Source organism: Salminus brasiliensis, chromosome 17 (assembly GCF_030463535.1).
Source record: "Salminus brasiliensis chromosome 17, fSalBra1.hap2, whole genome shotgun sequence".
Taxonomy (NCBI): Eukaryota; Metazoa; Chordata; class Actinopteri; order Characiformes; family Bryconidae; genus Salminus; species Salminus brasiliensis.
Window position 1 is genome coordinate 32,382,994 of NC_132894.1, and position 24,131 is coordinate 32,407,124.

The following is a 24,131-nucleotide window of genomic DNA, read 5'->3' on the forward strand; positions in this document are numbered from 1 at the left end:
TTTGAGGTGGTAGAAACCTCAGGCTCCTGCAGATGGCGCTGCACGAGGGTGATGGGCCTATAAATATTGTGGGGTGTGTGACGGGACTCATAGATTGAGAAGTGGTGGTACAGTGCAGTGAGGGTCTTGTTGGATGTGTGGAAAATGGCTCGCAAAGCAGACGTTAATGATTGGCTAAAAGGAGGGATTGCATTTGGGCGTAGCCAAAGACCACAGTGTGAAGGAAGTAGCTGAATCTGCAGGTGTATGAAGGCATACGGTCATGCGGGTCTACCAGCAGTGGCAAAAATCTCAGTCTACAGGAAAATCTCAGCAGAATTGTGACTGCAAGATGAACTGACAGACAGGGCGAAACAGTAAATCGATTCTTTTTCAGGCAAAAACTGCTTCTAGAAGTCAACGCAGGTCCTTCACCACCAACTTCTGAAAGAACACTCCACAGGACTTTATTTTTATTGACAAGTTGCAAAAATCGTCAGTTTTTTTTTTTTTTTTTAGGACCAATTCCTGGTAAACAGGCCTGCTGGTAGACCCTTATGACCGTACGATTCAAAACACCTGCAAATTCAGCTACTTCCTTCACACTACGGCCTTTGACACAGCGAATCTGCTTTGCGACCCATTTTCCACTCATCCAACGAGACGTTCACTGCACTGTACCAGCTCTTCTCAATCTATGAATCCTGTCACACACCCCGCAGGTATTTATAGCCTGATCATCCTTGTGCAGCGCCATCTGCAAAAGCCTGAAATTACTACCACCTTAAACATGCAAGGTGATTCATTTGTTTTTGTCCAGGGAGCTTATTTGTCAAATATGACAGAAAAAGTTATAATTTGGTAAATTTGAAACTTTTAGCTTCTATCTGTCAGGACATTCCGACAATATGAATCCGAATCCATTATAGGTTTTTTTTCAGGGACAAAAACCTGACAAAACACCACACTGCCTCACACTACTAAAAGCTGCAGGTTGGTAGGTCTATTTGTTCAGTAGGGGGGTAACGGTACATGTTCTGTCTCAGTACGGACGTCACAGTTCCTTGTATACAGTTGCTGTAACAAATTCCACCTGAAAGCCTTAGCTGTTACCAGTTAGCAGGTTTGCAGCATGCCGTGTCAAGCTTAGCTCAAGCTAATTGGCGCCTGACTACGGACGGAAGACCCGCCTTTTTCCAAATCCAGATGAGGACGGCATGTTGGCATTGTTGGACAGTTGTAGGGTTTGAGTCTGGAAACCCACCATACATGCTAATGTTTACTGCTTGGTAGATTACAGAGTGTACTGACCACCTCATGGGGGCGCTATACCATAACTTTGTACAACGGTCAGATCAAAATAAATGAACAAAAAATCCTGGTTTGTCTTCAGCTTTTGGGTTGAACCAAACCGTGACTTCTGTATACTGTTACACCCCTACTATACATCAGGACCCTTTGAATAATTAAATGTGACAAAGAGTGGGGGGTGGGGAGGAGTTAAACTCCATCCAGAATGAACCTAACTGAGATCTACAAACTGTATTCGTAAGCAAAGGCACATTATCATTGAACTGATTCGAATGAGAGAACATAAAGGAGGCTCTCTGGACTAGGACTAGGAAGTGTGAGCGGCTGATGCACTTCCAGCTCATTCATGCTCTCCCATTTCAAAAAAATTGAAAAAAGAAGAAGAATGTGGAGGGGGAAAAAAAAAAAGTGGGAAGCACCCAACTTCTGGTGAGGCTGACAAATGGCACCCCCTGGTGGTGAAGAGTAATGTTTGGTGTTTTGTGTTTTTGTTTGTTTTTGTTTATGTTTATCTGGTTCCATCATCCTGCACATGTCCACATTACACACCCAGGCCTGCCCGGATGAGGGAGGTTATGGATTTCAGCCAGGGGCTTGCGGGTAAAAAAAAACGGCTGGAGTGAAGCCCGTGCTCTTCATGCCACCCACCATCACCACACATTTCAATCCAAACCAAACCAAAATGCCTCCAAGCGTTTCCTCAGCTCTATCTAAAAAAAGGCACCTCCAGCCCGCCCTGTTCGGGTCCTGTTGGCATTCAGGCCTCAAACCCACACTGGTCCATGGTAGGAGCAGAGGTCAGAGGTCATACGAAGACTTTAGCCAGGGCGTCGGCTCCGGCGCTGCCGATGTAGCACTTAGTGGGATGGAAAGCCACATCATTGATCGACTCATCGAACTTCTTCCTGTGAGCCGTAAACTCCTGAATGCACGTCTTGCTCTCCATGTTCCACAGGCGGATGGAGCAGTCATGACCTGTGGGGTGGGGGTTAGAGTTAACGTGATGTTGTATAATAATATAAATATATAATAATTATATTTATACTCTACCAACTCACTAGATGTTGTTTCTTGTCATGACTCTTATCACAATCTGAACATCAGGAATTAGGCAGTGAATACTTACTACCAGACATCAGGTACAGGCCATTGGGGTCCACTGCTAAACTAGTCACAGCATCCAGGTGGGCCACCATGGAGTGAATCAGTTTGCCTGAAGACAAATGTGAAATTTCTTGATGAATGGACCAATAGAAAATCTCTCAAAAGGCATGAGGGGAAAAATCGTTTACATTGACTTCCATTGGGAATTAAGAAGGTTCTTGCTTTTCTTGTATTTATTTTTTTCTTGTTTTTGAGTGACAGCAATCATTCACTTCAGTCTGCTAACAAACGTTTTCAGAATTCCATGAGCATTTAGCTTTAAGTACTTCAGGAAAAGGGGTGTGAGCTGCAGAGTACAGAGGAAGCTTTTAAGTACTTAGTAAGTACTCAGTAATGCCATGAATTTCTCAGACGCACTACAGCCTTAACAGAGCAAGGCTACACAGTTTCTCTGTGTAGAGTATCGATCTTGACAAAAGTTCAAATGCTCAGAAAGTTCAAAAGGCTCCTCTCTGTGCCGCTGTTTGATAATTGTGGTGCTTTTGGGACAGAATTAAACCCCAGACTGGGCTGGTGTTACCTGTGTTGTTGTCAAAGAAGCGAATGTGGCGGTCCTCCTGCGCCGTGATGGTGATGGGCAGTGTCGGGTGACTGAGAACTTTATTGATCTGATGAGGAGCATCTGAGGACAGAGAGAAAATACATGTTGAGTGTGACTCTGCCAGGTAAATAAACTGAAGGAAAAGTAAAAATAATGTTATTCCAATAAAAACAGAAGATTTATCATTTCTATAATTAGCTACCGTGCTTCTTCTGGCTCCTTCTTCCACTCTAACATCAAAATGTATCTATATTTTATGTATTACATTCATTTTGTATGGGTAAACTATCATGACAATACACCTGAACATGTACAGTGTTGCACTGCCTTTGTATGATTTATGTGTTTTTTTTTTTTTTTTTTTTTTTACATATTTTCAGATTTTATTGCATTTTATATAACATACAGCACAAATCCTGTATATGTGAAAATATACTTGGCTAATAAAATATGACTGTGTGTCATTGGCAGCCCTGCCACTGAGTAGTAGTTAACACAGCCTCTGACCCTAATCAAATATAAAACAATATAACATCTGGTCCCTTTAGCATACCTGGCTCCCCTGCATTCTGGGACTCCAGCTCCAGCACCAGCTGCTGTGTCTCCATGTTAAAGATGCCCATCCTGCCATTGCTGAAGGCTGTGACCATATGAGCTGGCTCACTGCACACCAGGTCCACGGAGGAGGGGATGCCCAACTCTACCGCACGCACAAGTACACCATGGGAACGGTCAGATTGAGATTGAGACTGCATCTCATAAGCTCAAACATTTTGGTGCCATGACATACTGTGTTATTTAACAGGTAAAAATGGTCATTTTAAATTACACAACCCGCTAAAGAAAAAGTAGATGCAGCTGATGATGCAATTAGACATGTTAGATATTTGTTAGTTTACAACTGGAGATGCTAGGCTAATGCTCCTAACAAATACTGGACTTGGACCAATCTCATTTGAGTAAATACAAGCCCATTTGTTTTTTTTTTGGCTAAGATGATATTGGTGATACTCTAAATCCACAAGCCAGATACCCAACATCAGTCTTGGCTGATTGAGTGCATATGGTGTCAGTCATAACTTAAGCTAAATTTTGGCCTTTGATGGAAATGAACACACTAACAGAATAAAGAGCTTTGATGGATCTGATGGATTATATAAAGCTTGTTTGGTAAAAAAACAAATACCACCACCATCATCATCATCATCATCATCAACATCACTACCTTTATTCTCATTGAACACAGCTAGAGCAGGCGAGGTGTCTGCAGCGTTCCACAGCCGCACCGTCCCATCCCCCGAGCAGGACAGCAGCCGGTGGTGGACCGAACTGTAAACCAGACCCCATACAGCATCGGTGTGACCACACAGCGCCCCCCTCAGCACAGAGGGCTCTATTACAGAAAGTGATCAAATAGAAGAATAGATCATTTATGAAGAGTGGATCAGAGTCAGGTTTAACACAATCACACGGTTGTTTCGAGAGAATATTACAGAATGTTAAAAAAATCAATCAATCAATAAATAAATAAATAAATAAATCAATGTACCATAAGAATCGTAGGGATCAATGTTGGGATTTGGAGTGTTCCAGCTCTGAATGGTTCCATCCACTCCCCCACTGAAGCACTGTTCTCCATTACTGCTCATTACCACACACAAAACGGCACCCCTACACAGGAGAGGGTTAACCTGGGTTAATACCAAATAACAAAAGCTTCGTACCAGGACAATGTTTGTGGATAGAAAAAAAAGGCATGACTGCCTCAGGTCATGTCGTCGTGTGACACCTGGGATTTGAGACCTAATGAACAAGCAGGTTATGTCCCATCACCATCACCTGATGGCAAAAATGGCATTTTGAAAAGAGAAATATTACATCTGAGTAATAAACTTAATATTTCTCATTTTGAGATTGCTCTCAGAATAGTACTTTGTCAATCAATTATATATTTTTTATTATATCATATTCATATTATGTTATATATTAACTTATATTTTTTATTAAGTTTTTTTTTTTAGGTAAACATGTCCACTGGCGCATAATGTCATTTATTTCAAACAATATGTGTTGAAATGAGCAAAATCATTAACTGCCAATAAAATACCACCAGTTCACAGGTTGTCCTGTCTTAGAGCACTATTAATAGGTACTGACCACTGCATACCAGAAAAAACCCTGCCTGAAGTTTTGGAGATGTTCTGACCCAGTTATCTGGCTCAGATTTTTATGCATGCCCATTTTACCACTTCACCTATCAGTGGTGTTAATGTTATGGCTGATCGGTGTATGTTAAGTACTTACTCACCTGTGAGCTCTGAACGTGTAAATGGGCTCCACATCGAGAGCAGCACACCTGGAGGGAGAGAGGAGAAACAGAGATAGAAGAGAGAACGATTAGACAACCGGTCATCTGCACCAATCATGCCATTTGCACTCTAAGCTCCAGAAGAGTTCTGCTTTTGGTTGTTAAAGCAATAGTTGAAGGGAAATAAATAAATAAATAAAAAAAGTCCAAATGCTGATTCATCAAACATTTAACATAACAGGGGTGTAACCACATCCTCAAGCCAATGATTCAAGTCAATTTGCAATTCTGGGTTCACAATTTTATATTCTCACGATATTTTGAATAAATTTTGACTCCACATTACTGGATTATCCACTAATGAGACTACAGCTGGGACTTGGGAGGAGTGTGGTGCATCACATGACCATTCTGGAATGGGTTGTGCAGTTTTACACTCATAATAACGGCATGTTATACAGCGTCAGAAACCACATAAGCAAGTATATCTGACATCAACAGATCACACGGCAGTCCGAGGCAAGCTGAGGCATGTTTAAGGCAGTTTGTGCAGTTTACACCGTGCCAATTATCAATATACAAGCTGAACTGCTGCGTTAAGCTCTAGTCCTGGTGAGAAGAAAGCCCATACTTTTTGGTGGGGGCCGTTTTCTGTAGGTTCCACATCTTCAGTGTGTGATCCTCTGAGGCTGTGACCAGCACCGGCTCTACCGGATGAAAGGCCAGACTGCGGATGGAGTCGAAATGGCTCCTCAGGGTGAACTTGGGGTTCCACGTCTTCCTCAGAGCATCTTTGTTATTGGTGATCTGAAAGAAAACATGACTTGGGCTTTGGAGAAAGAAATACAACCCGGTATACAAACATGGCAATTAGCTACAGAGTTGAATCAGGTGTGCGTGAGCTGGAAAACCACCAAACTGTGCAGGAATCCAGCCCTCCAGGACTGCCGTTTCCCACCCCTGATGTTGACTGTGTAATGAGTGGCATAATTATGTGTGCATATGTGTAGAGCAGTGGTTCTTAATCCTGATCCTGATCCTCGGGGCCACCCTGCTTAGCACATTTTTGTGTTTTGCACCTGGTCCAAGTAATTAGCTAATCAGCAAGCCTTTCTTGGGTTGAACTGGGCGTGCTGGGAGCAGGTAAAACACGACACTGTGCAGGACAGACAGGCCTCCAGAAGGGTTGGGAGCTAATGGTGTAGAGAAAGCAAACAAGTGCAAAAGCCGTATGTACATGTGTATGTACATATATGTGTGTGTGTGGTGAAAACCAAACAAATGCAAAAGCTTATTTCTATGGATTATTTTTTATATATTTATTATTTAATTTTTTTTATGGCCATGCCGGTGGGCCGTTATTTTAGCCTGGCCATGCTGGAGAACTTCTCTAGCTGTGTTTGAACAGTGGTACTTACATCGTAGGCCAGGCTCTCAGCTTCATTGGCCACAGTGAGGCCAGCCAGCTCTCCCAAACCAAGCTCATTCTCCAGCGCCTCATCTGCTCCCATTATAAAGGATTTTCCAGAGGATGGGGGGAACGTCAGGGCTTCCACTGCAACACACAGAAAACACACAGAGGGATATAAACAGGAATGCACACACCTAAAGATTAGTGTGAAGGCTTACTATTCTGTTACTTGTTACTTCAAATAATAATTGTAATATGTCCTTCATCAGCTCATTAGCTAGAACCTGGGGCATTTCAGTGGAATTCAGTTACACTGTCTGCTTACTTTTCATAGAAATCTATGAAAAATAACAAGGCTGAAGTAAGTGTGTAATAATACCTTCATCAGCGCGGCCCAGATCATGCTCATTGAGCCGGGGAAGGCTGGGTCTGGCAGGGGGCGCCACCGGAGGCTGCATCGAGGGAAGATCCTCAGCATCTCTCAGATTAGCCAACATGTCCTGCAGCTTAGACCTGTTCGGCCCTGCAGAGAGCGCGAGAGACAGCAACACAGAATGAGAGAGAGAGAGAGAGAGAGAGAGAGAGAGAGACACCAAGAGAGTGAGACAGAGGAGGAAAGATAAGAAACCTGACTTTATCCTCATTAATTATAACTTTGTAGAACATCTTCTGGCAGAACTGACTGTGTAATCTTAGAGTCTACGAGAGCGACTAGGTTTGTGTGAAAGAGTGAGATGAAGGCACTGCAAACAAGGCGGAAAACTTCAGAGGAAAAAAAGCAAAGTGAGGGAGTGAGGAGTGAGAGACATTCCGAAAGAGGTGAGCAATGTTCTTGCAAATGTTGTATTTTTTTTTTTACTTCAGGGTCAGCATGAAAGTTGTTCAGACCATTTTGGACAGGGCGGGGCCAGTGTGAAGCCACACCCCCTCCATGAACTCTCCAGAACATCCATGGAAGCAGAAAACGGAAAACGGAGCAAAGCGTCAGAAATAAAAAGGTCAAACAAGAAGAACCAAGGGGTGGACGATGATGTGGTCCTACAGCCATGCAGCAGAGGGGAAAAAAAAAGGATGGGGCAAAAATGAAGAGAATGTAAGAAGAGAGGAGCGGGAGCAGGTGCGAGGCTTGCTTTTTCCGAGCATGGCTGATTTAACGGAGAGATGAAGAGAGCGAGAGCGAGAGAGAGAGAGAGAGAGAGAGAGAGAGAGAGAGAGAACGATGAGAGAACAAACACACAAGGCTGGAAAGGAGAGAGGGAGGCGGAGATGACAGTAGAGCAGAGAATACAGATGGGTAAAGGAAATGGCCTTTACAAAGAAATCCCATTAGCATGGTGGTGTCTCTAGCTCTTACACACACACACACACACACACACACACACACACACACACACACACACACACACACACACACACACACAGAAAAGGCTAGAAGCAAAATGAAGGTGTCACCAACACAAAGATACAGGAAGGGAAGAAGAGAGCTGAATGGAGCTGCCTCGTTTTTTTCGTAGACTAACTAAAGAAAGGTTCTCAAACTGAAGCCTTTTCAGAGAGAAAGAAGCGAAAGCCGAAAGCCTGGCCCAACTTACTCTTCACCCCCTTTTTGCCCTTGCGCTCCTTCCTGTACTGCTCCTTGAGTTTAGAGATGAGGCCCTGGTCCACCTCCCAGGCCTCGGACATGGGGCTCTGCTCCTCCTTGTCTATGGGGGGGGGAGGGGGAGGGAGACACCGTTCAGTCCCAGAGCACAAACGCCCCACCTATTTCATGACCCCACACCCAGGGCCCACTTCCCAAATGTTTACAGTGGTTGTTTGGCCCAAAATCAGACCACAAGCACAATGTTCCTGTTACCTCAAATATATACAATCAGCCAAGACCTGATGGGCGTCTGAAGGCATCTAGTTTTGCACTGCAGTCTTGTGGTTCTTTGAGCAAAGTGGGAGAAGAAGCACTTTTGGTTCCTTTAAGAACCATAGACTCATTCATCGATAAAGTTGCAACAAACGACTACTCTGATAGTCGAATAATCTCCTGATCATTGAAGCGAATAATCGGTTATTCGGATTACGAATGGCTCAATCACCAAATAACTCGGTTATTTAATTAATAAATAAATTAAATTAATTAATAAATGTATGGTTCAGCTTTAAATGATTAGTTTAAAGTTATTTTATATATTTTTAATAGTAGTTATAATATAGAATAGTTAGATTATATATTTACTAACAGTGAAGACAATAAGCATAAAAACCTTACTCTAAAATTAAGTATTAAGTTTTAACAACCTTTCCAGCAAATATTAAAGATAAATCAAACTTTTTCACGTCAAAATTAAAAACTAAGAATGTGCAAAACAGCAGCAATATAATATAACAAAAGTTATTAATAAAACAAAGTTCTTCTATGTTATTAGATCAGCAAAAAAAAAAAAAAAGAAAAGAAAAAAAGGGAAGCAAATGCAAGACAGTAATTTTAGATATTCGGCCGGATTACGGATTATTTGATAGGATCTGGTGATCCTATTAAAAAGGTGTGGTGGTACATTCAAGGCCAACTGAATGACATCAGGTGAGAACACCTATTTAGCGTGACCTGAGAATTGAAGCAGCACACTTAGATCATAGTAGCTGCGCCTTAGAAATTCCCTAGATTTCTAAAAGTGGTTTGGTGTAAAATGCTCTGTTCTAGAGAAACCTCTGAAAGGTTCTGGTCTCAAATATATCTGAAAAGAAAAAAAAAATCAGGCCAAATATGCCCCCCTCCCCCCCAAAGAACAGGACCACTATTTACCACTGTGATGCGTGTAGGTGTGGTGGTTTTTGATAGTAAACAAAACAGCTAGTTTTGTATTGTACACAATATGACGTTAGCAAGATTTTTCTACAATGAACCATAATTTCACACCAACCCACTGCATATGACTTTACCTCAACCATTGAACTAAGCAAAAATTTTGGGAAACGGGTGGAATGAGGTTTGAGTTCCGCGAATCAATGAGGTACCCATGACACTGTCGCCGCTTCACCGCTTCACCTTTATTGGAGCACTTTTGTTAGGTACTGACCACTGCATATCAACAGATGCCAGTAAAGATGAAGACCCTCAATGTTTTCCACTTCATCTGTCAGGTGTTAATGTTATGGCTGATCAGTGTAAGCCTGTGGTTTATAATTCTGGTCCTGGAGTACCCCTGTCCAGCGTGTTTAGGCCTTCTCACTGCTGTAATTCCTGACCCAACCCAGCAGTAAGTAGAAGTAGGTGTGTTGGAGCAGAGAGGACCGAGAAGACACACTCCAGGGACTGGAGCAGCGACCCAGCGAGCTTACTTACTCACAGTAAGCTAATCTGCTGTAGCGGTTACTGGACTTTCCCACATTCAGAACTATAAAGAGCAGTTCTTTTATTCTGCTTCTGTCTCTTCAGGTTCTGCATGAAGCTGCAACCTAAGCACCGACGCCTGATCCTGATCTAGTGTAGGGCTGAGAGACATGCGAGGAAATCTGGGAGAAAAGTCACTTCAGAAACACAAATGGAAAGACTGGAAGAGGGGCTGCTACTCTATGATGCACACACACACACACACACACACACACACACACACACACACACACACACACACACGCACACACACACACACACACACACACACACACGCACACACTGCTGGGTCTAAATACAAAGTGTGGGGACATAACTCTCAAGGAGGGAAGACACAGTGGAGAGACTTTAACACAGCCTGACAAGACAGTCCACTCCAGACATCCAATACATGGTCACATATTTGATGACCTGCAGTCATCCTGCAAAGAAAAGACTGCATTCAGTGCCTCTAGGTTCAGAACCTCATGCATTACAAGAAAGGAAAGAGCCTTGTGTGCTAAAGTGCATGGTGCTGGGGGGGGACAGTGAAAACAGGTAGAACCATTTTACCAAGGAACATATGAACCTTCTCTGAGTGTCCCCTGTTAACCCCTAGAACAATTTTGTGAGATTTCTTAATAGCTTGACATTCCTTTATTCAGTAATAAAAGTGTGTATATATACATATATACACACACTTACACACACTTACACACACACACACACACACACACACACACACACACACACACACACACACTTTGGCTGCTGTATTTAAACTTTTGGCTTTGGACGTTATTTCCAGAGCCTCCCAACACTAGGAGGGTAAGGGCTTAACACAACAGCTTGCAGACACCTGTGCTGGTCAACTTCGCTTTAAGAATGACGAGGGGGAGAGCGCCATCTACCCACCCGGAGAGAGCGCGGCCAATTGTTGGGGTGGCAAAATAGCATGGTATGGGATTCGCGTGACCCCCAGGTCATAGTGGTGGCAAATTACATAGATGAGCCACACAAGTCAGAAATTAACTTTAAAAACCTAATCATTAAATGGGTGTAGTTGATTAATAAAAATAACTCACCATCAAGTTATTTTTTAACCTGCAGTGTTAGACCAATGGTGATACTTGTATACAGTAAAAGAGAGCTACACCATCTAAAATATGTCAGCAGTCTGGGATTATTGCACACTTGAGAAACACTTGCAGTGGCAAAAGTTTCCTCTGCAAAATCTGTAATTCCAGTTTTTTAAGGCCCGAATGACCTGGAAATGCTGTTGAACAACTTTTGCAATCTGTACAAACCAGCTGGAACGGCACACATGCATTGCATGGTTGAAATGTCCAGATTCACTGAAGCTCTGAATATCTACACACAGATGTGTACTTGAAAAAAATCCTTTTACTTTCAAAGCTGTGGTGGTTTTATATACATTTTGTCTTGCTCGGCATAGAAACTGTTATTTTAAGTCTAGTATGGTCACGCTTTATTACTCTCCCTTATTACTTACAGCCCTTTCTGCTCTTTCAAGCTTGTTACAACACTGCTCTCACCAGGATTAAACATATAAAAGTACCTGCATAAACATTAGGATTTTGGGTAGTTAGGTGGGATTTGTATTGGCAGATGTTGATAATCAGGTTCCGGCATCATAAGGAATAAAGTGGCATCAGTGCATAGGAAGTCTAAATATTAGATGCATGTAACAGTTCATTTGCATATATATATATAAATATATAAAACCAAAAACATTGTTTTTAACAAACCGATTTATTAGTAAAATTCTGAGCTGGAATCATATTTATTATATCATCTTAATTACTGTATATATATATATATATATATATATATATATATATATATATATATATATATATATATATATATTTAAAAGTCTTCTGTTTTTAAATACTGCTGATGTTTTGTATTAAAGCACATCACTGCAGCACTTAAGATGAGCATCTAAAAAAGTGGGCCATCGCGCTCTAACTGCTAAAACACTCTCGGCCCGATGACTGATGCCCATTAATACTGATATGCCATCTCTACTGATTAGAGCAATGACTGTCCATGTTGATGCATTTTAGCCGACCAGTTGTGTTATAATGAGGGAGGACGGGGTCTAAATAGCTTCGTTTTATAAAAGGTCAACAGCTCTGACTGGAGTATTTCTATTCCACACTTTTCAAGGCCTTGTTTGTACTTAAAAATATATATATAAATATATATTCTATAAGTAGGCATGTCTAAACAATTGCAAAATTAGTCACCTTGCATGTTTAACGTGGTAGTAACTTCAGGCTTCAGGGTAGTACATCATTCTGAAGAGAATTTCCTGTAGACTGGGATTTTTGCCACTGCTGGTAGACCCGTATGACCGCATGCTTCCATGCACCTGCAGAATCAGCTACTTCCTTCACACTATAGCCTTTGGCACGCCCAAACGCAAGCCCTCCTTTTAGCCAATCATGAACTGTATCTGCTTTGTGACCCATTTTCCACACATCCAGCGAGGCCCTATAAAACCTGTTCCACACCCCGCAGAGATTATAGACCAGACAACCTTGGGCAATGGCATTTGTTACTACCACCTTAAACACACACAAACACACAAATTATTTTTTGGTCCAGGGAGCTTGTTGCAGGCAGGAAGCTCAGAGAAGAATAAAAAAATAAAACGCTTAAAATTTACCCACAATTCCTCACACATGATAACCTACATGCACCTTTTGAGTCCCATTTAAGTTTTACCCCAGTCTTACCCCAGTCGGCTGCATCTCCTGTGCCAGGAGACTCCGATGACCCCTCCATGTCTTCACTACTGGCCAGGAAGTCAAAGCCCTTCAGAGCCTCCTCAGTGTCCGGGTCGTCGCTCAGGTCAGCTGAAGAGGTGGAAGGAGACGGGGACACCTTTTTCCTCACCATCTGCAGGACAGAGGGGGAAAGAGAAAGGGTTAAACTGGTTTCACTGGGAATGTTGAGACACCGCCAAGTCAAAGTGTATACTTATGGATTCGTGTGAGAGCGTCTGTGTACTCAGCATAAACGCACTGTGGCCAAGTCTATGATAGTCTTGTCCCTCCCTTCACTGTCTTCTTCATCATCCTCATCACTGAACTCAGCTGCTGCACTTTCGATTAACTTAAAGGCCTCCAGAACTGTCGCAGAGTCAGACATCTCTTGTTTCCTGAGAAGAGGAAAAGAAAATAATGCAAAAAACATCAATTAACTCTTGATTCTGTTTACACCTGGTCACTCGAACCGTTTTCAGGAATTATTTCTAGAAAAAGCCACATAAAACTGCACCAAACTCATTCTGTTAAAGGGGCCAATGAAAAACCACAACAAAGGTGCTTCAAATGGTTCTTTTGGTGATCCCATAGAACCTCTTTTTGTAATCTTGAGAAGGTGACGCAGAAAGTGGTCTGAGATCTTATCAGTGATGAAATTCACTTACACTTCAGCACAAAAAGCACAGCGGTCACACTGAGGATCTTCACACTCACACACCTCTAGAGTGTCCTCAGTGGTTTTTGTAATCACATTGTAACTGATGAGATCTCGGACCATTTTCTGTTCACAGCACAAATCCTTCAGAACTTAAATCCCATGCCAGGCCTAATGCCAGACTTGGGCCAGAGGAGTATAAAGCCCTTGACTTGCTGAGCCAGATCTGACCGTACTGCTGCTGCTTCTGCTTCTTTGCTGGATCACACAAACCCGTGGGCAGTCGTTCTCCTCCGAAGTTTGTTTTTACCTGCTAAGCTCTGGAGGACTGTGGTGGTGTGTGTGTATGGTACGCCTTGAGGTTCTTTACCCATAAAGTGAAACACAAGGCAAGTCAAGGCTGATTTTACTTTCCCAATGGCCAAAAGAACTGTACCACAATACAAACCACAAAAGAACTGAACTGAGATCGCCTCCATTTACACTCACTGAATAATACAGTTTATACCCAGTTTGCTACCTCGCTAATGAAGCTAATAAGAAATACTAATTAAGTTTATAGAGTGCAAACTGCAAGTCTAAATTATGACACTTTCACAGTAAGACATACTGTTGTTTATACCAATGGACAAAATATAGACAAAATTCCAGCTTTAAGAAGACTATTACTGCTGGGGTTTTTAGCTCTGGGCATTTTAGGCTTTCACAATACAATTTGGTTAAATAATTACAAAAAATATATTTCAATTCGTACAGCTTGATTTTTTTTTAATTAACTAACCCAAATCTCTTCGAATGCAGACATTCAATCCATCAGTCATCCCAGTGCTAGAGTGGTGGCTCAGTGGTTACTGAGAACACTGGGTAATCGATACAAATGTTGTGGGTCTGACAGCCAGGTCTGCTAAGTTGTCATTGTTGGCTCCTTGGGCAAGGCCTTTATAACCCTCTCTGCTCCAGGGAGGTCGGACCCCCGCTTTCTCGGCTGGGATATGTGAAACTAGGGGCAATGGTGGCTCAGTGGGACGAGCACTGGGTTATTGATGACAGGGTTGCTGGACTAGGTTCATTAAGCCATGTTGGGCACTTGAGCAAGGAAGGAACCTTGCGAAGGATTTGAGGTCGAGCATTGATAAACAGTTGATGAACAGTTTCAAAAACAAATTAATCAAGTCTACCTGAGATCAATTAACAACTTTAAGCAGGTCTTCGGATGTTGGATGATGCTGACAGGTGGCTATGAGCTTGTTAGACACCTTAGACCCACAGCGCTGGTGCAGTCACTGGTGCAAAACTAAAGACGCCAACTTCAGACAGCAAACCAGTCTAGACTGATCGACTGTACTTAAGACAATGGGAACATCGAGAGGCTCAACACTGAGATGCAAAGCAAGACACATCTCAGTGGCTTAGGCGAGAATGATTCTGCTGAGCAAACTGAGAAACTCACCCCATCATGGTGGTGGTGCTGTCCTTCAGCGACGAAGGCTCTGTGCCGTTCACCATGGGCTCTGGCCTCCGCTCTCCGGGTCGATCCACGCTGTCCCCGGCCAATCCCAGCAGAGCTTTCACCCGCTGCGACTTCACATCCAGGATCGTGTCCGTGTAGCCCACCTCCTGGAGGTACCTGGATGAAGCGAGAGAAGGACAGACAGGGAGCGGGGAGATGTTAAGAAAGGGATGGCTTTCGTATGCTAATGTTAAAATGTTACATTTTCAGAGGCGCTTGTCTGAGGTGACTTTCTGTTGAACAGAGACAAGGAGTCTAAACCTCTAAATGTGAGATGACGACACAAAGAAGATTACTAAAGCCACTAAGAAGGGAAAAATAGCAAAGAGGAAACAAAAAGAGCAGGAAAACGCATCAGCTCGCTCGAGATCAAAATCAAGAAGGCCGGACGACACGACGCTGCGTACACACTCACACACCAAACAGCAGAGATGTACCACAAAACAAACCAACTGACTGAGTCACATTTTAAAGCCCAGACGACCAAACACATTTCAACAGCATCCTTCACTCACGAGAGTTCCTAGAAACGAGAACTTCTCACAACGTACCTGAAACGCCCTCTAGAAGAAGCCAACTAGTTCTCTACCCTCTGCAGAACTGCCCTCTAGTTCGGATGTGCGGCTCTATGGCCGAAGGATTGGATCAGAATCTTTAGGAGCCAGTTTTAAGAAAGAAAAAGGGCCATAGAGGGGGAGGGGGAAAAAAACGGAGACAGAAAAGCGTCCCGTCTCTTGCTGTACCAGTCTCTCCAGGCACAGGAAGGCTGAATGCCCCAACACAATTCTCCATTCATTCTCCCTCACTGTCTCTGACACTGTGCTCTTCTCTCTCTCTCTCTCTCTCGCTCTCTCTTTCTCTCTCTCTCACACACACACACACACACACACACACACACACACACACACACACAATCCTGCAGTACAGCTGTAATGGCAGTCCCCTTCATGAACCCATCTAACAGTAGGCAGGTTTCCATTTGAGGAATTTTCTTTACAGAAAAAAGAGAAAGCAGTTATCAGCATTTTTTTTTACAGCAATGAACGGGTCTGTGTTCCATCTGCCAGGGGCACTACATGTCCAAATGTTTGTGGACACCCCTTCTAATGAATGTCAAGTGTCAAGTTGCACTCATTGCTGACATATACACGCAAACGCACACACAAAGTACTGCCAATAGAATAAGACTCCCTGGAGCAAATGTCTACGTGAACGTATTGGCACTATGCCAGGCCTAATGCCAGACGTGGGCCAGAGGAGTATACGGAGTTGTGGAGCAGTGGTAGAACTGTGTTCTATGGAATGATGGTTGGTGGTCCAGCCAGTACTTATGCATGTTGGAGTTGGGGGTGAGGTGATGTGGTGATCATCCAACATTCTGACCTCGCTAACGCTCTTGTCGTAGATATGTAACTTTCAATGGAAGTCAATGTAAAGAGATTTTAATTAAAAAGCCATTTTGGAGCATTTCTATTGGTCTACTTAAATATATAACTAATTAAATGGAGACACTACGGAAAGCTGAACATATCGGCTTAGAATTGTTAACTAGTGAAAGTCTTAAAAGCTGTATCTGCTTTGGGATGGGCATGTGTGTGTGTGTGTGTGTGTGAGAGAGAGAGAGAGAATGTTGTGGGACTTGGTGCTCTGTAGTATTTGCTGCTAGTCTTTTGCAGAGCACACACACACACCCCACACACTTCATGAATGCAGAGATAAGGGAATAGTGGCTGCTCTTAGGACTCAGTGTACTGGATCATTCACTGCAGGGCACAGACCCCCCCCTCCACACACACACAAGCACACACACACTCCACCTGTTTTCTAGCACCAATGCTAACTGGATCCTCACATTCTGGAAAAGGACACAAAATCAATGAGAGCTCTACGGAGGGCAGAGCTCTAGCGGGGCTGAAACAGCTGGATTAATGTTTAGCGTGTTCTCGCTTGCTGCTGGTGTGTGACGGACAACGGTGAAGGGCATTCCCATGCCACCGCTCAGACAGATTCCCACAACAGCAGTGTGTCGATCAACTGCAGCAGCCATGGAATCTGACCAGATCTAACTGAGCGATTTGCACCAAAACTCAAGTGTAGCCTCCTTCCAAAGAGCGCAAAACCTACTCACTCAACTGAACGGGCTCCTTTTGGACAGGGCAACCTTCTGTAAGGGTGTGTTGTGACACACTTCAGTAAACTGTGGCTTTTGCACCAGTTTGGATCCAGGCTAGCCCTCGATGAGCCTTGGGTGCGCAACACCAAGTCAACAGTTTGTGGGTCGTCTCTCCTCGAACCGGTTGGTAGAAAGCACCAACACTCGGACCCAGTTGTCTGGCCATAACAACTTGACCCTTGCCAAGGTCAGACCATTTCTTTCACTTTCAACCCAGACCTTCGCTTGCACTGCCGATATAAAGTGAGAAGCATGGATTGTCCCACCTGCAAGTGGTGATAATATTTTGGCTCATAGGTGTAAGCTATAAATTCCACTGGATGAGATTACCACGATAGAGCGCCTTGTGCCGGCCGGCCGGCCGAACAGACAGCTGGATGAATCTATTGGTTCTCAAAATTATCATTAGTCTCCTAATATCGTTATTGGTCAGAAAACCTTCATATTGGTCAGGCCACCAGACACTTGCACCTGCACTTGATTCAGGCCAGCACTGTATCTACCTTTCTTCGTTAGATACACAATACATACAGTATGATGAACAGCTGAGTGTTCTGATCTCCACGCCTATCAGGCCTAATATTGATTTATGCACTGTGACTATGTTTGAGTCCTTTTAACTTTGTGTGTCTTCCATCTACTTTATCATAAGTCAGATTTTTCTACCCACAGGACATCCCGGGAACTGAGGCCTCTCGCAACCAGCTGGACAGGTGTCATGCATGCATCACGGGAGAGACATCTACTCTTTCTTTAACCTCACACAAATGCACTCTCAGCTGGGTCACAGTCCTCATGCTAAGCACATTCAGCGTGCTCATCTACAGTCAGGAGATTATTTGGCTGATTTTCTACCCAATTTAGTCATTTTCCAATTCTCCCCACTAGTTACGACCAATCACACAATTGCAGTGCAGGAGAGAGCGCCATCTACCCACCCAATAGGGAGCAAGGCTAATTGTGCTCTCTCTGGCCCTCGGCTGCCGCCTGGGATTCGAACCAGCGATCCTCTGATCGTCGTGACAGCGCCTTAGTCCGCTTGGCCATGGTTTCTATTTGTATGTACAACCTCCATCTTAACTCTCAGATGTGTGAGGTCATAGAACCTCAAACTCACTGTACAGTTACGGAAGCTACGCTGTTATCTAGAACCATGGAAAAATCCATGGCTACTTTGACTAGTGCAGTGGTTGGTGTGGCGCAACAGATAACACCACTACCTGGCACTAAGCTACCACACAGTGTGGGAGACTGGGGTTAAATTCCCGGCCTGGGTGACTATGCTGCACTACACCAATAAGAGTCCTTGGGCCAGACTCCTAACACTGCATTGGCCCACCTGTGTAATACGAGTAACCCTGTAAGTCGCTCTGGATAAGAGCGTCTGCTAAATGCCGTAAATGTAAATGTAGTGCCATACTTTCACCAGTTTTTGTCACTGTGTGTGTGGGTTTGAGGCAAGTGTGTGATGATTTAGGCATGTAGTGGCATGTAGGCATGTGGTGCTGCTGATTAGGTTCCATTTTATACACTAGCCTTGTAGCTCCAGTGCAATGCAAAGCTTTGGACACCTGACCGGTCTTGGAGAACCACCTAGATTTGGGGCAAGGGGGCAATTGCCTGAACAGCAACTTTAATCCAGATGAACACAGAGTGTATTGTTGCATGACTCTGACTCTGCATTTGTACGTGTGTGTGTGTGTGTGTGTGTGTCTGTGTGAGTGTGTGTTGGGGCGTAGATAGGAAGGAGGACAGGAAAGGAAGTACTTCTGTAGTCTGATAAAGCTTTTCCATTTAGCCTAACAGATTACTTGAGGAATACATTCACAGAGTCGGATTATATCACAGGGCCTGTACAGAAAGCCTTATTTTAGCAACACTTGTTCAAGTCTGTGTGTGTTTGTGTTTGTGTGTGTTTGTGGGAGAAAAAAAGAGAAAGAGAAAGAGAGAGAGTTCACACACACCACTGCAGTGCTGAAGAGTACTTCTTAGTGATTGGAACAATCAACATTACATAACGCGCCAGTTCCTCTAACTGCCTACTCAGGGCAGGGGCGGTCACTGAGGCCCTTCCTACATCCGAGCATGTAGCTGAGTGCGTGGAGGTGTGGGAGTGTGCTCTCTGCTCCGCACGTCTCCGTGTGGGAGTGCACTACACTATGTGCTTGTGCCTGTCCATGGGTGCACAAACATGCATAAGTATGTTTTTGAATAGAAATGCCGGAAGTTGGCTGTCGGAAGGTGAGGGAGGCTCAGGCTACGTTCACACGCAGCGGGAAGAAGTGGCCTGCTCAAATCTGACCGTTTTCTCTATATGTTAGACTGTAATTTTGGCCACTTTGTGGTACGGAACAAGAACGATGGGCCTGGCAGGAAGAAACCAGCACGGAAGAAACCAGAATTCTCCAAAAAGAATACTGCCGCCTGTCTGAAGTTTCCTCAAGACCACATGGAGGGCACATCAGGAGAGATGTTTATATATGTTGGGATGGCAAAATCGAAGTTCAGACCTGTGGCCAGCGAAAGTTTCTGGACGAACCCAAAAAAAATAGGAAGCCCACTTCCATCGCTGACTTGGAGCAGTTCTGAACGGAGGAATAGGCCAAAAATACCTCAACCCGTTGTCAGGGGTGATTGCTAGTAAATGCATGGCTGATGTATATACAGGTTCTCACTAATTTTAAGGTCCTTCACACTCACAATCTCATCGCATCTCTATTGCATACAAAGTTCTTTATGGGGCCACAGGTGGTTCTTCTATGGCAACACACCACTGAAGGCACCTTAGTTTTTAGACAAGGCCTCGGTGACCAGCTCCTTTTGTTCGAGTGTGTATGCTCGTCACTCACTGTCTCAAAAGCTGCCTCCCTTGCTTCCAGCTCAGCTGGCTGTTGGGTGGTTCCGGAAGAGCCTCATTTTCATTTCCGTCATCTGGTGGGAGAAGAAGGGTCAAAGTTAAATCAGTATTACCCACAAACCTACACACAAAGTACAGTTTGATGTATTTGTTCAAGCCCAACTTGACCAGACTACTAATGTCATGTTCGGAGGTCATGTCTCAAATAGTTGTTGGACTCGGGTCGGGTTCTGAGTTCATGTTCGGGTTTATCATAAAGAGGCTCCTTTAATAGATCTTGGCCTGGGTTTACCCCCCCAGTGTTAGTTTCCTCTCCGACTTGAACTATTTTTAATCCGCCATCATAGAGCCAGGCTTGTCGCTGGCACTGAGGCTCACTGAGGTCCACTGAGGCCAGCAAGGAAACTTCAGTAATATGTAGCTTCTCTAGCCTTTTAGGAGGTCACAGGAAGGCCTGATGAACAGACATTAGACTAAAGAATTTTATGGATAGCTAAGAACTGCTGCCAAGCATCCAGTTGTAATATGTGGAGGTCCGTGACTGGCCACACAAGGGTACTCTGCACTGTACAGCAGGAAAGAGACAGTCACAGCTCCTCCCCTTTCACAAGACCTGGAAGAACACCTGTTGAGAGGAACCTGTCTCTACATTCTACACTCTAGCTCTGTTAGCCTTGTTAGCGGAGTTAAATTTGGTCAAACTCAAATGAATCATGTGGGGAAAGTAGGCGGCGAGTGTCTCTTGTCTTATTTTGGGCTGTGGAGCAGGGGAAATGCGTTCTCTGGGGTGATGGACCTTTACGATGATGAGTGGTGCTTGTGATCTAAAACTACTCATCCAACATTAGTACCTGATCTCACTGATGCTCCTGAGGCTTGATGCAATCAAATGCTCACAGCAATGTTCCAACATCTAGTGTAAAGCCTTATTAGAAGAGTACAGACTGTTACTGCTGCAATTAGGGGGAAAATGCCCCCATTAATACCCTTGATTTCAGAAGAAACGCTGCATGAGCAGATACAAGCTTTGAGTTAACAGCCACCATCATTAAGTGGAATCTCATCAGGTCTCAGGTGATGGTGGCCAGGTCTGGACGGAGGTGTTGAGAGACAGTGGACTCCACATAGAATTTAGGTTTTCTTCACGCTCTGATCAAAATTCAAACCTGACTCAAGCTCAGCATACACTATATGGACAAAAATATTGGGACACCTGTTGATGGCCACTGTTTCTTCTGAAATCAAGGGTATTAAGAGTTTATCCTGCTTCTGCTGGGAGTCTCTACTCTCCAGAAAAGGATTTTGGAGCACTGCTGTGAGAATGTGATTGCATTCAGCGACAAGAACATTATTCAGGAGGTCAGGATGTTGGATGATCACCACCACAACTTATCGCAGAACTGGTATTCAGATTGAGCACCATCATCATCATAATCATCATTCGAGAGAACTCAAAGCCCATCTAGCCCATCTGCTCCAGAGAGTCCTATACTATTGGCAAGACTTCTCTACAGGGACTAAACAAGCTGTGTATGTGCTTTTGCACATCTGTGTCAGCAAAATGGGTGCAACTTAAAATAGCTGCAATGAATGCATTCTTGGGAAGGGGTGTCCACAAACATTTGGAGTGTACAGTGTACCTACGGCAAAATTCCAACCCTCTACAAGACGGGTCAGACTCTCGTTCCTGTCAGCATTCCTTTCGTAGCCCACACAGAAGCGGCGTTACGAAACAGAAAGGGAAAAGAGCATTTTCGCCGTGACCATGCTTTGCCGGAGCTGCTCTCAGCATGGCCAGCGTTTAGTCTCAGGTACTGACCCCGAGGGCCTGTGTGGTGTGGGGAAGGCCTACCTGAGTCATAGCTGGGTGCTTTCATATCTCCCTGCTGGAGTTCAGTCCCATACTTCAGCTTGTGGTATTTCGCCCTGAAGGAAGAATGGGAAAAAAAAAAAAAAGAAAACACAACATGCTTTAGTGGTCCTGTTGCCATGGTTACAGCTGAACGCCTACTTGGTGTTCTGAAGTTGCACTGAATCCGCTGCTGATTGAATCTATAAATTGCTCACAAAGTGAGACGCCTGTGGTACCTCAGAACAGCGAGGAATTAAGAGTGCGACTCTGAAAGCTGAAAGGAAAGCTGCATTCATCAGATAAGCCATCCCTTCCCGTGACAGTCGGCGGCATGAAACGCCGTCTGAACGGTTCTGAAAACAGCAGTGAAGGGTCTGGCAGCTAAGCTGATCCGTGATAAAGAATGTGCCGTTAAATCGTGACCGAGGCTTTCGGCTGGTCGCCTGTGCGATGACTAACGCTCGGCATCGACTCCGGCGTAGTCCTGCGGAACCCAGTCACGACAAGAAGACACAAAGAGTTAGGAATGTAATCCTTCCTAACAGATAATCGGCGTAATGAAATTGAACCCATTAAAGCCCATATCTGAAATCTGAAATTTGGTCTGGTTCATATTTTCTTGGATGTTATGGCTAGACAGTGATATTTAAATTAAACTAGATTTCATTATTAAATTAAATCCGGTTAAAGAGAGTTCGTTTTCAGCCTTGGTGCCTTGGAGTCCTTTGGGCAGGTGTGAACACAGTAATCGCACCCTGATCCAGACTATAACAACCACCCGAAATCCTTGAGAAGGGGGTCGTGGTCGTGGTCTGGTCCCAAACGAAATCTGGAATTTTATTTACACCGATCAGCCACAACATTAGCACCACTGACAGGTGAATAGTCTGCAGGCTGATATATATACATATCTAAGCGTATATAAGCTTTATATATGTTTATATATGTTCCATACAGTCCCCATACTCCATACAGCCTTGTCTTACACCACATGTTGTGGCTGGAAGCCTATGTGAACACCTGGAGGCTGAAGCGCAGCATCAGCACCTTCACACCACAGACCCGGGCCTACTTCATCACATCCCAGTGCGCAGGCCATACATACAGCACATGTAGCAAACAGACAAGTGTGACTTTTGTGTGATTTTTCTCTGCATTCATGATCTAGCCACAGATCATATAGACATCTGGATAAATTCCAACCAGAATCAGGTGCAGAAGATCCGCTGCAGATGATTAGAGCATGGTTAGAGAGGATTTTGGAGGAGCCGGTCTCTAAACCCTTAAACCTCAGACATTTACTCTGGTTTGCTTCTGATAGTTGAAGTGAGTGGTAAAGATCACCATCATGGTCAGATCCAAAGAGCTCTCTGAGGCCTTCAGAAAGAAGGTTGTAGATGCAGAGGAGTCTGGGAAGGGGTTTAAAAAGATCTCAGATCAATTAGAAATCAGACGTTTGTTCCACTGTCTGCTAAATCATGTGGAGAACAATTGTCACCAACAACAACAACAACAACTGCCAGCATGGCCAGATCAGACCATCCTCGCAAGCTCAGCCCAATTAGGATGACATGACTGTATAATCAACCTCTACACGGCCTAAAACGAACTCAACTGTGTCCCTATTGGAAGGATCCCCAGCAAATGCAGTACTGAACACACACGGTGTACTGTACTGTCTCTGTACTGTATACTACAACACTACCCTTACAGTGACTGAAGGAGAGGAGGAAATCTAGTCGTAGCAAATGAGTTCTAAAAGCATCTAAACATTTCAGAGGAAGAGGAAATTTGGCAGTGAATCTGCAGATGCACAAATACAGGCCTGAAGCCACCTGACTATGGAGAGGACTTCTAAATAGACCATTTCCACTTCCACCGCAGGCCATCGGTGCGGTAGATGGCTTTTTGTGGCCGAGGCTTTTCCCTGTATGAATGACCGGGAACACGTATAATTTTGGCCTGAACTGGGACAAAGAATGACTCGTCCTCTACTGAAATAAGAGTGAGAGATAAATACAGAGAGAGAGAGAGAGAGAGAGAGAGAGAGATAAATACAGAGAGAGAGAGAGAGAGAGAGAGAGAGAGAGAGAGAGAGAGAGAACTAGAAAAAGAGCCAAGGAGAAACTACAAGAAAACTGGTACAATACTGTGCAGAAGTCAGAGATCTTTCATTTATTGGTTGGGCGGTATAATGGAAACACTGTACAACGA

The 24,131-nt window shown here is 44.0% G+C and overlaps 1 protein-coding gene across 1 annotated transcript in view; it reads right to left on the minus strand.

Annotated features, from left to right (window-relative positions):
• Positions 1 to 751: 751 nt before the first annotated feature.
• The window catches only part of strn (striatin, calmodulin binding protein), a 49,940-nt gene continuing 26,560 nt past the window's right edge, over positions 752 to 24,131 (minus strand). The window contains exons 3-18 of the mRNA XM_072660683.1: positions 21,918 to 21,991; positions 20,058 to 20,139; positions 14,976 to 15,152; positions 13,130 to 13,265; positions 12,841 to 13,003; positions 8,307 to 8,417; positions 7,094 to 7,237; positions 6,722 to 6,858; positions 5,935 to 6,110; positions 5,304 to 5,351; positions 4,545 to 4,666; positions 4,221 to 4,388; positions 3,549 to 3,695; positions 2,975 to 3,076; positions 2,417 to 2,503; positions 752 to 2,265 (exon numbers count right to left, since the gene is read on the minus strand). Coding sequence (XP_072516784.1) covers positions 2,096 to 2,265; positions 2,417 to 2,503; positions 2,975 to 3,076; positions 3,549 to 3,695; positions 4,221 to 4,388; positions 4,545 to 4,666; positions 5,304 to 5,351; positions 5,935 to 6,110; positions 6,722 to 6,858; positions 7,094 to 7,237; positions 8,307 to 8,417; positions 12,841 to 13,003; positions 13,130 to 13,265; positions 14,976 to 15,152; positions 20,058 to 20,139; positions 21,918 to 21,991 — 2,044 coding nt within the window. The 3' untranslated portion in view covers positions 752 to 2,095. The remainder of the gene's footprint in view (positions 2,266 to 2,416; positions 2,504 to 2,974; positions 3,077 to 3,548; positions 3,696 to 4,220; positions 4,389 to 4,544; positions 4,667 to 5,303; positions 5,352 to 5,934; positions 6,111 to 6,721; positions 6,859 to 7,093; positions 7,238 to 8,306; positions 8,418 to 12,840; positions 13,004 to 13,129; positions 13,266 to 14,975; positions 15,153 to 20,057; positions 20,140 to 21,917; positions 21,992 to 24,131) is intronic.